This window comes from Balaenoptera physalus (genome assembly GCF_965194825.1).
Source record: "Balaenoptera physalus genome assembly, chromosome: 3".
Taxonomy (NCBI): Eukaryota; Metazoa; Chordata; class Mammalia; order Artiodactyla; family Balaenopteridae; genus Balaenoptera; species Balaenoptera physalus.
This window is the reverse complement of record NC_138890.1, coordinates 16,636,379-16,650,291: the sequence shown is the minus strand read 5'-3', so window position 1 is coordinate 16,650,291 and position 13,913 is coordinate 16,636,379. Positions and strand designations below refer to the sequence as shown.

Below are 13,913 nucleotides of genomic sequence, written 5' to 3'. Positions count from 1 at the left end.
AACAAGAACAGAACTAGAAGAAAGGACTTCAGAATGCTGGTAACTCACAAATTCTTCTGTATTAGAAGCCTGATGCTGGAAGATGGCAGTAGAGGATTGGTTGGATCCATTTTTGGCCCAAATGTAAAACTTTCTAGGTACAGAGAAAAATAGATGAAAGACAGGCAAGGAAAAGGGGAGAAGACAGAAAGAAAAGGGAGGCAAGAATATGCAGGGAGGGCCAGAAAGAAGGAAAAAGGGGTAGTCAGAAGTAAAACAGAAGAAATGACAGTAAATGGAGAGAATAAAACAGGAATAAGAGAGAACAGAGATGAAAGAGAAAGAATAAACCCAGGAAGTGGAGCAGGATGAGAGGGAAGCAGCAGGGAGCTCTAGATGGGGAGTCCTATCTTGCCAGGAAATAGGAGAAAAATGTAGGGGGCCTGTGTGGGAATGGGAAGGACTCTCCCTTACCCTTCAGTCCTCATTTCAGGCTCCTCTTCCCCTAGTAAGCTTGGTTTGGGTGGGTAGTGTTTTGTCAGCACTCTCTACTTGCCCTTCTGGCTTCTTCACCTCTCATCTACATTTGAATACACAAGCACAAAGACCTGGTACAGGGGATGAAGATGACTAAGAGGAGAAATACTGAACTAGGGATGGAGGGGAGGAGACAGGACACTTCCTCTATTGGAGGAACCCTATCTTTGTCTGAGCTTTCCTCACCCATCACATACACCCCACAAAGCAGCACATAAGAAGCCAGGTTCTACTGAGAGCAAATCAGATTTCCCTTTATTTCCATCTTCACCAGGGGGTGAGGCATAAGGAGTGGTCCAGGTGCCTGGATTCTAACCTCCCACGTTTGCTTGGACCTTTACCTGAGCCCATGACATCCCTGCCTGATTTTAAATGTTTCTTCCTTTTCTGGGTATTTACTCTGCAAACACCTTCATTTCTTCCGCAACACACCAAAGGCCCAGGTGCACGTATCTCTGCTACAGCCTGGATGATAACCTAGTTATATCTGTAAATCTGCGATTTTCCGCAAGCATTCGGCAGCAGGGCCTGTCCCAGGGAGACCCCAGGCAGAGCCCGCTCCTCCGGACTAGCGCGGGCAGCGCGCGGAACACCCTCCGGCCACACGCCAGGAAGGAGGACGTGTGGGCACGAAACGCAGCTCTCGCGGACAGGAGCGACCGGAGGGCGGCGCGGATCTCAGCAGTCCCGGTGGTCCGGCGCTCGTCTCGTAGGTCCGCGCCCTCCCGCCTGAGCCGGGTCACCTAGCGCGCTATCTGGTTGAAGAGGTCCCGTTCCACCACGTGCAGTATGACCACGGCGTTGCTGGACAGCTGCTGCTTCAGCACCTGGAACACAATGTCTCCCCGCGACCGGCGTCCTGTGCTCCGCCGCGCCCCCTGCCGCAGCGGCCGAAAGCATCCCTGCTGCTGCAACATTCCCGACGACGAGTCTCCCGGGAGGTGGCCTCCTTCTCCTTCATGTCCTCAGCCCTCCCGGGCTGGGACTTGGGTCTCCAGACGCAGGGCGGGCCAGCTATCCTGCCACGAGCAGAAGCGGCCCGCGTCTCTTATCTACTGTCCCGCCCCGCCCACATGGCGTCACGGAGGGCTGTGGCGGGCCACGCTCGGCAGAGTGTCCACAGAACGCAGGCACCGCCCGCTGATAGTCAGGGGGCGAGGACAAACGCGACAGGGCTCCTGGAGATGCTAATTGGCTGGAGAAAACAGATGCCGGACGTTGATTGGATGAGGGGGAGACAAAGGGTGGGAGGAAGGACTCGCGCATAGACTTGGGGCCTGAGAAGGTCTAATCCTGTCTGTGGGTCTCAAGAAATTTGGGGCATAAACTGCCTGTGGAATGCTCCTTCTCCACTTCAAATGAGCCGTCTCAGGATTTCGGATCACCGGTTTGTTACCACGCTGTAGCAGTTTGGCTCTTCTTGGACCAGGGGAGTGGAAGGTGGTTTTTCTATTTAGAGAGAAGATACTGAGAACTAAGAGGATACAGCAGTATTGTTAGATATGGCTTTTCCCAAGGCAGGGGATAAGGAGGAAGCTAGGGTGCCATCTGGAGTCCAGGAAAAATAAATGTCATGAGGATAAATGTAATGTCCCCCACATGGATCCCTACGCCTAGCTCACAAGTTCTTCATAGGGAGACTTAACGAACTTAACGTGAAAAAAGAATTGGCAGTTTCAGGAGACTGTAAACTCTGTGTAACTCAACAGAGCTAAAGCTACAAAAAGCTCAAATTTAATCTTAACCTTTGCAATGGGGTGATAAAATGGAACTCTTAAAGTCTCAGATTGGGCTAAGGTATCACTAAAGGCAGAGAACAAATATAGAGAATCCCCCCTTCCCCTCCATGCCAAAGAAGTTAGTGCTTCTCTTCAGGATTTATTACAAAGGATGAGGCTTGGCTCATCCCTTACTTCAATGATGTAAGAAATTGAAGAGAGGCTGAGAGAAAAAAAGAGGATTTCTTTGGAGAGGGTTATTGGAGGATTAAGGAATTTAGAGCTTTATTATTTTGAACAGTATCAGACTGACAGAACCAAGAGTGTTCTTGGGTCTCAAATCAATAAAGGACTTTTTATTATCTAAGAGTAACCAAGAATTATGGAACCCGCTTGTGATTTCATCCATGGGACAGAGAAATTAGGATTTTGCAGATGTCTAGTAAGGGACCATGAGGGGAAAGAATAAAGTCTTTTTTTCTGTTTGTCCCCTGTGGAGTCCTGTTCTTTTGATGAATGAAGGATCTTCACTAATTAGTAAAGTATCTGGAATAAGGTGGGTGATCTTTCTTCCAACCTTATACTGAGCAGACAAATATCATGTTGAGTCATTGGTACCACAATTCAAGAGTATGATATCGACAGGACATAGTGGCTTCATCCTAAAGGGTAGCTTATGATCGGACAGCATGTCATTTGGGCTGTTTAGGCCACAGAGGAGAAGCTTGGGATAACCGACAATCATCATATACGAACAACAAACACACAAGCAAATAAGTTCCTAAACTGATTTCAGAGAACTATGAGCGCTATGAAGGAGAAGGAGGAGGACACAGTGGGGCAGAGAATGACAAAAAGTAACTGAGTAGGTGATCTTGGAGCTGAGATTTACATAAGAAGGAAACAACCCCAAGAAGAGCTGGAGAGTGGGTGCTTGGAGAGAAGGAACTCCCTCCAGCGTGCTTGGTACATTTGAGAAGTAGCAAAAAAGTGGGAACAGTAGGACAGAGTGGACAAAGTGAGGAAAGGTGGGGGTGGCTGAGAAGCAGCCAAGAGTCAGACCATACAGGCCTTGAGGCCATAGTAAGGGTTTTGGATTGTACTGGTAAACATGAAAGGTTTTAAGTAGGAGATTTGCTCCTTCCTGCTTTGTGAGGGTGAGAGTGGAAAGAAGCATATCAATCTGGCAAACACTTTGCACATGTGATTATTTTAGGGTATTGAGTTGGAGAGATTATTTGGATTATCTAGGTTGGTCCAAATACCTTCACAAATGTCCCTATAAAAGAGAAGCAGAGGGAGATTTGATACAGACAAAAGAGGAGGTAGCAATGTGACCGGGGAGACAGAGATTGGAGTGATGTGGCCACAGGCCTGGGAATGCCAGGTCATCATTAGAAGCTACAAGAGGCAAGGAAAGGATTTTCCCCTAGAACTTTTACCGGAAATATGGCCCGGATGACAGCTTGATACGAACTTCCGGCCTCCATAACTATGAGTGAAAAAATGTCTGCTGTTTTTAGCCACCAAGTTTGTGGATGTTACAGCAACCACAGAAAACTAATACAGGTGACTTGGAGTAAGGTTTTAGCAGTGGAGAAGGCCAGAAGTGATTGGATTCAGATATATTTTTACAGATAGTATCAGCAGGACTAGCTGATGTATCAATATATGGTGTTGGTATTACAGAAGAAGAGTCAAGGATCATTCCCAGGTTTTTGTTCTGAACGAGTGGGTGGATGATGGCAACATTTACTGAGATAGGAGAGGGGCAAGGATTGTTAAGTGTTATGTGTTGGCCACACTCGTGTTTGAGAAAATATCAACTAGCTTTTGTCACTGCTATGTGCCAGGCACTGTTCTAGTTCTTAACTCAATTATCAGTGTAAAGTGGGCAGTTAGATATGAGTCTGGAGCTGAAAGAAGTCCAGGCTGGAAATATAAACTGGGAGTCATCAGTGTACTGTATTTAAAGCCATGGGGCCAAATACATCAAACAAGAAGAAAGAAAAGAGAAGACTTGGTCCAGAAGAGAGAGGACTTGGTCCAGGGACAAAGCCCAAACCAGAGGACAGTCAATCTGTTTTGCCTAGACAGTGGATGAAGATCAAACAAAGGAAAGGAGGAGCCGATGAGGAGGGAGGAAAACCAGGAGTGTGTGAAGTGACAGAAGCCAGCCAACCTGTAGTGGAGGTTGGGGCGTTGCATGGAGGGAAATATCTACATTGTCAGATGTTGCTCTAGGGGTAGAGAGGCAGAGAACTGACCACTGCCTTTAGCAAAGTGGCTACCCCAAGTGGCCTAGACAAGCGCCATTCCAGTGGCTCGGTGGAGAGAAAAGCTCCATGCTAGTCAACTGAAAAGGGAATGACGTGCGGAATAGTCCGCAGCAAATCTAGGCAACTTTTCGGATGACTTTTGACGGGGAACAGAGGAAATGGGCCATAGGTGGTGGTTGCCTTGGGGGTCTGGAGAGAGCTCTCATTGGTTTTAAAGGTGTCTGATTCTGCAGCACGTGTTTGCCTCTTGGTGGCAATTGGGAGGGGGAAATCGAAGGTGAAGTACAAAGTAGGAACAACTGCAGAAGCCACGTCCCTGGGCAGATTGAAGGGGCTGGGGTCGGTGCACGGGAGGAGGGCTTGGCCCTACTTATTCCATTTCCCCAAGCCTTTGGTCACCAAGCACAGGCGGTCGCCGCGGAAGCGACCCGTCCACAGCCCCCGCAGGGCTCAGCAACGAACCTGAACACTTTGTGTGGGAACCAAGGCTCCCAGCAGGCGTTGCGCTGGGCGGCTAGTGCGCAGGCGCGCGCAGCCAGCCTCCGACTCTCCCCTCCCAGGCAAGCCCGGGCCCCAGTTCCAGGCTGGAGCCACCGACGCGAAGGGGGACGGGTTCCTCTTAAAAGAGAAACGGAGGCGGCGCGCGCGAGGTGGGCCCCTGTCCTCCCGCCGCTCTCCGGGCCTGCGCGCGACGCTGGGGAGGCGCAGGCGCAGTCGGGATGAGGGCGGGTGGGGGCGCTCAGGTAAGGCCGGGGTTGGGGTGGGCCGCGGCGGGAGCTCTGGGCGGCTTGGGAGCTGCCTTAGGAATTGGCCCATCCGACGCAGTGTGAGTGTTCAGTGGCGCGGCCCGAGACAGAGTGGGGGGCGCCTTCCAGACCCCCCGTTCCCCGCCCCCCTGTCCCGGCTCCACCCACAACGACCGAACTATGAGGAGCTCTCCCAATGCACACGACCTCTCCTTCCCTCATCAACCAGTGAAGACCCATGCCCTTTTGAAGATGAAACTGTTACCTTATCCTCTGCCCCTTCCTAGTCGAAATTTCCTTACCCATAGCTCCAGTTCTTCACGTCAGTGGGCCCAGGATCAGGCCATTCTGACTTTGATGCAGTCCCCCTACCTCCCACCCGCAAGATACCCACCCCATAGCGCTAATTTACACGTCCTGTATTGGAAGCAGAGGTGGTTTGGACCCAGTGGCGGCGAATGCTATTGCAGTGGTTTAGTTCTGCCCCAATTCACCGTTGAGGAAACTGAGGCCCCAGCGGAGGGTGGAGCCGGGGCCTCTGGCCCCAGATCAGGCCGGCCCACACGCGTGTCTCCCCGACCCCGCAGGCCCTGGTACTCATGGCTGCCTCCCCCGCGGACGCGTCCCGCAGGCGGCGAGAGAAGCGGCGGCAGCTGGATGCGCGCCGCAGCAAGTGCCGCATCCGCCTGGGCGGCCACATGGAACAGTGGTGCCTCCTCAAGGAGCAGCTGGGCTTCTCCCTGCACTCGCAGCTGGCCAAGTTCCTGTTGGACCGGTTAGGGGCCGGGTCAAGGGTTCTGGCGGAGGGCACCCAGGCTGCAACACCCAGCACCCTCCCCGCCCCCTTTCCCCCACATCAAGTGCTGGCCTGCTGCTTCTCCCCACTGGCAGATTTCTCACTTCAGCAGTAAAGCCAGTGTGATTGGTGGCCTCCCAGGGTCTCCCCCCACCTCTTGGTCCCAGAGAATAGGGGACCCCCTAAGTGTGTGAATGCCCAGAGCTGAGGGCAGTTGGCCACATGGGCCCCCACCTGACCTGCCTCTTGTCCCCCTGGCAGGTACACTTCTTCAGGCTGCGTGCTTTGTGCAGGTGGGTAGGGAATGGCTAGGGGTAGAGGATTAGGAGCCAGAGAGAGAAGAGGGGCAACAGGGAGTGGTGTGACCCAGAAACACCCTCCCTAACGGGATTGGATTAGAGGGAGACTTGAGTGAGCTTGGGAAGAGATGGGGGAGTTGGGGAGCCCAAGGAGGCAGCCTGTGGAGAAGGGAGCAATATCTCAGAACCCTGGGGTGTGGGCTCTGAAGAATGGTAAACTGGATTAGGGACCAGGGTTGCCCAGGGGGTGGGGGTACAGGGCTGTCTGAGTGTGGCTCTCCAGGATGTGAGGAGAGGACCTCCCAGCTCACCCTGACTGTTGCCTTCACTGCTCTAGGTCCGGAGCCTGTGGCCCCCAAGGGTCTGCAGTATCTGGTGCTCCTGTCTCATGCTCACAGTCGAGAGTGCAGCCTGGTGCCTGGGCTGCGGGGACCTGGGGGCCGAGATGGGGGGCTTGTGTGGGAGTGCTCAGCCGGCCACACCTTCTCCTGGGGCCCCTCTTCAGGCCCCACATCTCCAGAGGAGCCCAATCCGGTCCCCCTTGCAAGTACTGGCCAGAGAAGCTGGTGCCCAGAAGCCAGGAGTGGGCCGGAGCCCGCAGGTAGGCTGGGGGAAAGAAGAGTTATGGAGAAAAAGGAGGGAAAAGTGTTCTTGTCCCTGTAGCTCAGAACCCCATTCTTTAAAAATGATCCTTTCTCCATGGAAAAACTCTATGGTGACAAGGAAATATATCCTCAAATATATTTTTAGGTGTGAAAAGCAAAATACAGAATTGGATGTATGGTATATTACCGTTGGTGGAAAAATAAGAGGAGAAAGGAAAATATTTGTATGTACTTATGAATGTATAAGATATTTCTGGAAGGGCATGTAGGAAACCAGGTTACCTGTAGGAGGAACGAGGTGGCTGGGGTATAGTATTGGAAAGGAGACTTTTCACAGTGTACTTTTCACATGGTTCAAAAAAAAATTTTTTTTTGAACCATGTGAATGTACCATCTCTAAAATAAAACAACCCCTCCCACTCCAGTAGCCTCTGCTCCCTCTTCCTCCTTCCTAAGAGTCTTCCTACCACTTCAGACCTTAGAACTCCACCTGTCCTCATCCCTCCAATACAGAGTTCCTTCCCCTTTGACCCTACCTATGCCAGCAGGTTTGGAATCTAAGCATGATGAGAGGACTGAGGAGGCCAGGTTGCCCAGGTGAGTTTGGGGTTGGGGGGGACAGGATAGACCTGGGTGGACAATGGGAGTGAGGGAGCAGGACCTCATGCTTGCCTTCCTTGGACCTGCAGAGGGGTGGAACCCCCGCCAGAGGCCTTCCCATCCCTAGAAGAAGACGAGGAAGAGGAAGATGAGGATGAAGAGGAGATGCTCAGTGATGCCAGCCCATGGACCTACAGCTCCTCCCCAGATGAGCAAGTTGGGGCTGAGGGAGGACGCTGAGCAGAGCAGGAGGAGGGAGGGGGTGACTGGCTGGGGAACCCAGAGCTTTGCAGACTTGAGGGAGGGGCTTGTTGGTGGAGAGGGCAGGGTAGGCTTTGGGGAAGGCAGAAAGAACTAGAGGCTTTGGATTGGGTGGAAAGGAAGTTAGGCTCTGGGGGAAAATGAAAGCTGAAAGTAGATATGAACAGGGAGCCTGTGGTAGGGGTAGGGTTGTTCTGAGTTTGGGATCTTTGCAATTTAGGGGTTGGGGTTGGGCTGGGGCTGGCTGAGAATCCAGGGAGATAATGCCCTCCTCCTCTTCATTCTCCTTTCAGCAGTGAGCCAGATGCCCCCAGACCACCCCCTTCCCCTGTCACCCATGCACTTAAGGATGGGGAGATACCCCCGGCCCCTGCAGCTGTCCCAACTCCTCTTGCTTCGCCATCCTCATCAGCATCCTCACTGGGTTCTGGAGCTCCTCTGCCTGTAGAAGTCAGGATACAGCCAGAGCTCAGTGGGACCCCTCAAGCAGACCAGCAGACTGAGCCCCTGGCCAGGTAACCTGATGGCTGAGACAGAGGGCAGGGGCATCCTGGGACATGGCCCTCCCTCGAGGCCCTCTGCTCCCTCTTTGCTGCCCGTAGCCCTGGGAGTCAGGCTCAGTCTGCTCTGGCCTCGGCATGGGATGAGGACACTGCTCAGATTGGCCCCAAGAGAATTAGGTAGGACTGGGGGAAGTGGCTCTGGGTAGGGGAGGGAGCGGAGGGAGGTGGAGGAGAGCCTGCACAAGTCCTCTTGTTTCCTATTCTCCTGCCCCAGGAAAGCTGCCAAAAGAGAGCTGCTGCCCTGTGACTTCCCTGGCTGCGGGAGGATCTTCTCAAACCGGCAGTATTTGAATGTGAGGATGTGAGGGGTACAGGTTGGGTTCTGTGCAGCCTCATGCGTGGAGGAGAAGGGCTGAAGGAGAAGCTGAGGCAAAGAAGCCTAGGGTGTGGGGGGAATTCAGAGCCAGGGAGAGAAGAGTTGGGATGGACGTGCAGAGCTTGCCTACAGTTAATAATCACTAATCCAGATGACCAGCAGTTAAGGCAGAAAACCAAGCCTCAGGTGCACAGCTGCTGCTCACTACTGCTTGTTACACAGGCCCTCTGATGACCGCATGGAGATGATGGTGGCATTCCTCAGGCTGTTGGGGTGCTAGTGACTATTCTAAGCACTTGATATGTGTCAAGTCTTTTGATCTTCTCAGCATTCCTATGAAGTGGGTGCTGGTACTACTCCTGCTTTGCAGATGAGGAACCCAAGGAAAACAGAAAGGTTAAGCATTGCCCGCGGCTTCTCAGCTAGTGTGTCACGGTGCTGGGTTCCTCACTCCATCGCCCTGCTCGTTCATGTGGGTGGTCCTCACTCCAGGAGCATTAGGAGACAGACCTGTCCCCAGCCTCACTGCAGGGGAGGTTTGAGGCACAGAGAGAGGAGAGTCCCAGCCCCACACTCAGCCAGAGCTCTCACAGGGTTCTGAGGCTGGGGGGAGGACCCAGACCTGAGGGATGGTGAAGTCTGGGTGGATGGGATTTGGGAGAGGGGGAGGGTCCCCAGGTGGTGGGGAAGCTCCGGGCTTCTGAGAAGAACATTCAGCAGGGCTGGTCAAACATACTTGAGTCTATTAATGGAGGAGACTGAAGTAGCCCCCAGCAGCAGTTTAATTATGGGAAAATGGGATCATGGAGAAAGGGAAAGCGCATGCAACTTAGTGAGCCAGGATGTGAAATTAGACCAGATAAAAAGAGAAATATTTCCCAGAAATACTTGGGGAGTTAAGGTTGAAGAACACACTATCCTTAAAAGTGTTCCAGGTTGAGAAAGAGTGTGTGTGTGTGTGTGTGTGTGTGTGTGTGTGTGTGTGTGTTTCCAAAGCAGATTTAGGAGGAAATGATATAATCCCATGGTGAGCTATTAATAAAAAGTAGGCCATCTGAGTGATATTGTTGTACATTGATATTGATATCAAGGAGAATAATCATACCCACCAAAAAAATATGTTCCCATCCCTGGCAGATGGCAAATCCATAGTTAGGGAACCAAGAGTGTCACCAGAAGTGCACTTTTTTGAGGGACCTGGGCATTGCAAGGTGAGGTTGTGACAAGGAGGTGAGATAATGGAAGTTGAGGGCAGGATAGGGTGAGGGCAGAGTTTGGGGTCAGGAAGGGATGGGATTGGGTGCTCATGTATAGGTGAGGACCGGCCAGGATGATGTGAGCTGGTGGTGACAAGGAGAACTGTTGTGGGAGAGGGCAGAAGAGCCTGCCTGCTGGGTCAGCTCTGGTGGTCGCCCTGAGGAGACCATGTGCTTCCTCCCCTAGCACCACAAGAAGTACCAGCACATCCACCAAAAGTCCTTCTCCTGCCCAGAGCCGGCCTGTGGGAAGTCCTTCAACTTTAAGAAACACCTGAAGGAGCATGTGAAGCTGCACAGTGGTGAGTGGTGGAAATGCCTCCTCACCTCCCCACTGTGGGTCCTGTCACCTCCCCCTGTGAGTCCCTTCCCCTCCCTTTGTGTGTCACTTTACCTTCCCCCGTGGGTCCCTTCTCCTCCCCCTGTGGGTCCCTTCACCTCCCCCGTAGAGCCCATCACCTCCCCCTGTGGATCCCTTCCCCTCCCTTTGTGAGTCCCTTCACCTCCCCCATGAGGCCCATCACCTCCTATCTGCAGGTCTTGTCACACTGCTCTGGGATAACTCTCACTCACACACTCATCCTGCACTCTCTGTGTGTTTAGATCCTGCCTGCTTGAAAGTGTTCTAGGTGCTGGGATACAGCAGTGAATAAAGCAGGCAGTACTCACCTAAGATGTCCACTCTAGTGAAGGGCTACAAAGAGCTGTGAAAGGTGCTTTGAGCAAAGACCTAAGTGAAGGGAGGAATGGAGGCTTCGCCACATCCACAGGCAGCACGTGAGAGGACCCTAAACTGGCATCTGAGGGCATGTTCCAGGAATGGAGAGGAGGCCAGGAGATTAGAAAGGAAGGAAGAGAGGTCAGATAGGTGGTAGGGGCCTGCAAGACCACCATCGGGTTGGCTTGGCTCCTGGCCAAATGTGATGGGCACCGGTGCGGTGGAGGGAGGGACAGAACTGATTTTAAAAGGAGCATTGTGACTGCCATGTGGAGAATAGGGGATGGCAGGAATGTGCAGTGCACAGCGATAGTGACCTGGACAGTCGAGTTGGTGAGAAGTGGCTGGAGACTGACAAGAGAGCGAAGATGGAGCCAGGGCTACTGTGGGAAGAACGGATTGTCCATGGGTAGGACTGTGGAGTCAGGGGTGACTTGGAGGGTTCCAGCCTGGGCAACTGGGCAGAAGGTGATGTGATTTCCTGAAAATGAGGGAGAAGCAGGCCTCAGGAAAGGGACATGACATTTTATTTGGGACATGCTACTTAGGTATCCCAGAAAATGTGCATCTCGTGTTCAGGGGAGATGTTGGGCAAGAAAAAAGTGTTCATCGTGAGCACGTGGGTGGTGTTTAGAGCCATGGGTGGAGTGTTCTTACAGGGAGAGAGTGAACATAGGTAGAGAAGAGGTCTGAGCAGGGCAGGTAGGAAGGGCAGCTACAGAGGGGCTGGTGGGGCAGGTGAAGAGAGTGGTATCTGAGGAGCCAAGGGGAGAAAGTGCTCCAGGGAGGTGGGAGGGGTGAGATGTGCCAGTGCTGCAGAGCTGAGTGAGATGAGGATGCGCACAGGCCCCCAGACAGGGTGGTGGGAAGCCATCCTTGACCAGACGACAAAATGGCATGTGACAAGGGAGATGACAGCCAGAATGGAGGGGGTTCAGAGCAGAGACGAGCTAAGGAAGTGTAGACAGCAAGTATGGACAACTCTTTGGAGTTCTACTGTGAAGACAAGCAGAGAAATAGGTGTAAGTTGGAGGGCTGTGAGCCTGAGCACAGAGATGGGAATGATCCCGCAGAGAGGAAAGGCTTGCTGATGCCAGGGTGGGCTGAGCAACCTTAAGGCGGTGAGGAGGGGTGTATCTGAGCACAGTTGGAGGGCAGCCACAGGGAAGCAGGGACTATTCACATATATGGGCACAGAAGCAAGTTGGCTGGTGGATTAGGTGGGGGGAGGATGTGGGCATTCTCTCCTGGCTCCTCTCTTCTTGGTGACTTATAAAACGAGGTCACTGCTGAGTGAGGTTGGTAGAAAGAGGAGGTCGTGTGGAAAATGCCCTTCTGAACTCTAGAAAGTGGGAGAGTGAACTGACCAAGGAGTTGCAGAGGCATTGTGTGTGTGCAGCGGGGGTGAGGCTTGACACTTGTAGTTGTGTATGAAAGTAGAGCTCAAAGTGGGGTGAGGGTGGGAGGTTGTAGGTTGTGTTTCTGCCCCCCTTGGCACACGTGTGCCGGCCTGGAGCAGGCTAAGGGTTGTATTTATCCTGAGTTGGGTTTTAACCAAGCAGGCACAGCTGAGGGAGAGAGGGACAGGTGAGTTGGTAGTGTGAGTGAAGGAAGGCTACAAAGATGCTCTGGAAATGAACTGGGCAAAGAGAGGGGAGGGGGACAGTGGGAAGGCAGTGGGCTGCTGGACTGGCAGCCTGGAACCGTGGGATAACTAACAGGACAAGGTAGGGGGCCCTGGCTGGAACTGGGATGTCTGAAATTGTGATTTCAAGGTGGTGCAGTGATGGGGCATGACCTGGGAATGGTGGCTGAGAAGGGTTGTGGGGGGCGGCCAGGTCAGTGAAGGCCAGGGAACAGGGGAGGGGAGTGCTGGACACGTAGAAAATGAACTGCCAGCAGTGGTGGTGGCTGAGGAGAGGGCCTGGAGCCAGAGCTGTGTGGAGTACAGGAGTGTGATGGGGATGAAGGCTGTAGGGGTGTGTGTGTGGTCTGATGGCAGGGTATACAGAGCAGCGGTGGGACAGAGGTCTACAGGATGCCATGAAAAGCAAGGCTACCTCCTCTGCTGCAGGAGGTGTAGGAGAAAAACCACAGCAGGCCTGTGAGAACTGCTGGAGATGGGCGATGGGCAGGTGCTGTTAGAGCTGGCAGGGGGGCAGGTTCAGGGAGAAAGGAGAGGGAATTGGCCCTTGACACCCACAGGGCGTCTGACAGGTCACACGGCACTGTTGGGGGGGGGGGTGGGAGGAGTGAGATATGCAGGCTGAATCGGGACAGTACTCCTTTGGGGGACAGTGGGGGTGGACCAAGGAAGGGCCTCAGCTTGTGGATGGATGCTGGGCTGTCCCCCATGTGCCCACAGATACCCGAGACTACATTTGTGAGTTCTGCGCCCGGTCTTTCCGCACCAGCAGCAACTTGGTCATCCACCGGCGCATCCACACTGGAGAGAAACCCCTGCAGTGAGTGTGGGGAAGAGAACCCGGGGTGGGGGGAAATGGGGAGGTGCTGGCAGGACATCTGGGCAGTTGGGACCAGGAGGAACCCCTGGGGAAGTCAAGATGGGCTGAGGCCCCTTTCTTCCCTCTGCTGTCCCTGGCTCAGGTGTGAGATCTGCGGGTTCACCTGCCGCCAGAAGGCGTCCCTGAACTGGCATCGGCGCAAGCATGCAGAGACGGTGGCTGCCTTGCGATTCCCCTGCGAGTTCTGCGGCAAGCGCTTCGAGAAGCCAGACAGTGTCACAGCTCACCGCAGCAAAAGCCACCCCGCCTTGCTCCTGGCCCCGCAAGAATTAGCTGGTCCACTGGAGTCCTGTTCCAGCATCTCTGCCCCTGCATCCCTGGGGACCGACGAGGGATCCAGGCCCTCTCTGGCTCCTCAGGCTCCCACACTGCTCCCTTAGCAGTGAGCATTCCCCAGAATTTGGGGAGCCAGGGACTGGAAAGGAGCAAGAAGGGCCAGACGACTGGTCCCTGGGGACTAGGGTGATGGGGAGTGCAGGGCAGGGGCAAGACTGTGCTCTAGGGGAGCCAGGCTACTTTAGTCATCCTAAAGGACAGAATAAACCCAGTATTTTACATGGACGTGTGTGAGCAGAGCGAGTGTTTTGGCACCTGAGGTACAGGAATCTTGATTCCTTTGGAAGCAGGCTCTCCTGGAATGTGCCTGAGTGCACCCTAAGTGCAGGTCCTATTCTTCTCTCTGCAAGCCCCCATCTGCACCCACCCTGAAGACCCA

General features: G+C 53.5%; 1 protein-coding gene across 8 annotated transcripts; it reads left to right on the top strand.

The window, feature by feature from the left end:
* The first annotated feature begins 5,030 nt into the window (after window positions 1-5,030).
* On the top strand, window positions 5,031-13,759 carry ZNF692 (zinc finger protein 692). Of its 8 annotated transcripts, none has more exons than XM_082457723.1 (12): window positions 5,031-5,163; window positions 5,847-6,034; window positions 6,317-6,348; window positions 6,860-6,955; window positions 7,508-7,556; window positions 7,649-7,771; window positions 8,114-8,335; window positions 8,423-8,500; window positions 8,598-8,676; window positions 10,143-10,257; window positions 13,039-13,138; window positions 13,281-13,759. In XM_082457723.1, the coding sequence occupies exons 2-12, from the start codon at window positions 5,859-5,861 to the stop codon at window positions 13,576-13,578; spliced, it is 1,368 nt and encodes a 455-aa protein (XP_082313849.1). In that variant the 5' UTR covers window positions 5,031-5,163; window positions 5,847-5,858; the 3' UTR covers window positions 13,579-13,759. The 8 variants fall into 8 exon arrangements, with proteins under 8 accessions (XP_082313849.1, XP_082313846.1, XP_082313848.1 ...); XM_082457720.1 differs by having other exon boundaries at window positions 6,692-6,955; XM_082457725.1 differs by lacking the exon at window positions 5,031-5,163 and adding an exon at window positions 5,274-5,339 and having other exon boundaries at window positions 6,692-6,955.
* The last annotated feature ends 154 nt before the right edge of the window (window positions 13,760-13,913 follow it).

Bases quoted from the DNA above. Each gene is read 5' to 3' on its own strand.
- ZNF692 (XM_082457720.1), top strand. From the start codon at position 5,859: ATGGCTGCCTCCCCCGCGGACGCGTCCCGCAGGCGGCGAGAGAAGCGG. The intron at 7,557-7,648 runs GTGAGTTTGGGG...TTGGACCTGCAG, and splicing joins GAGGAGGCCAGGTTGCCCAG to AGGGGTGGAACCCCCGCCAG. The intron at 7,772-8,113 runs GCAAGTTGGGGC...TTCTCCTTTCAG, and splicing joins TACAGCTCCTCCCCAGATGA to CAGTGAGCCAGATGCCCCCA.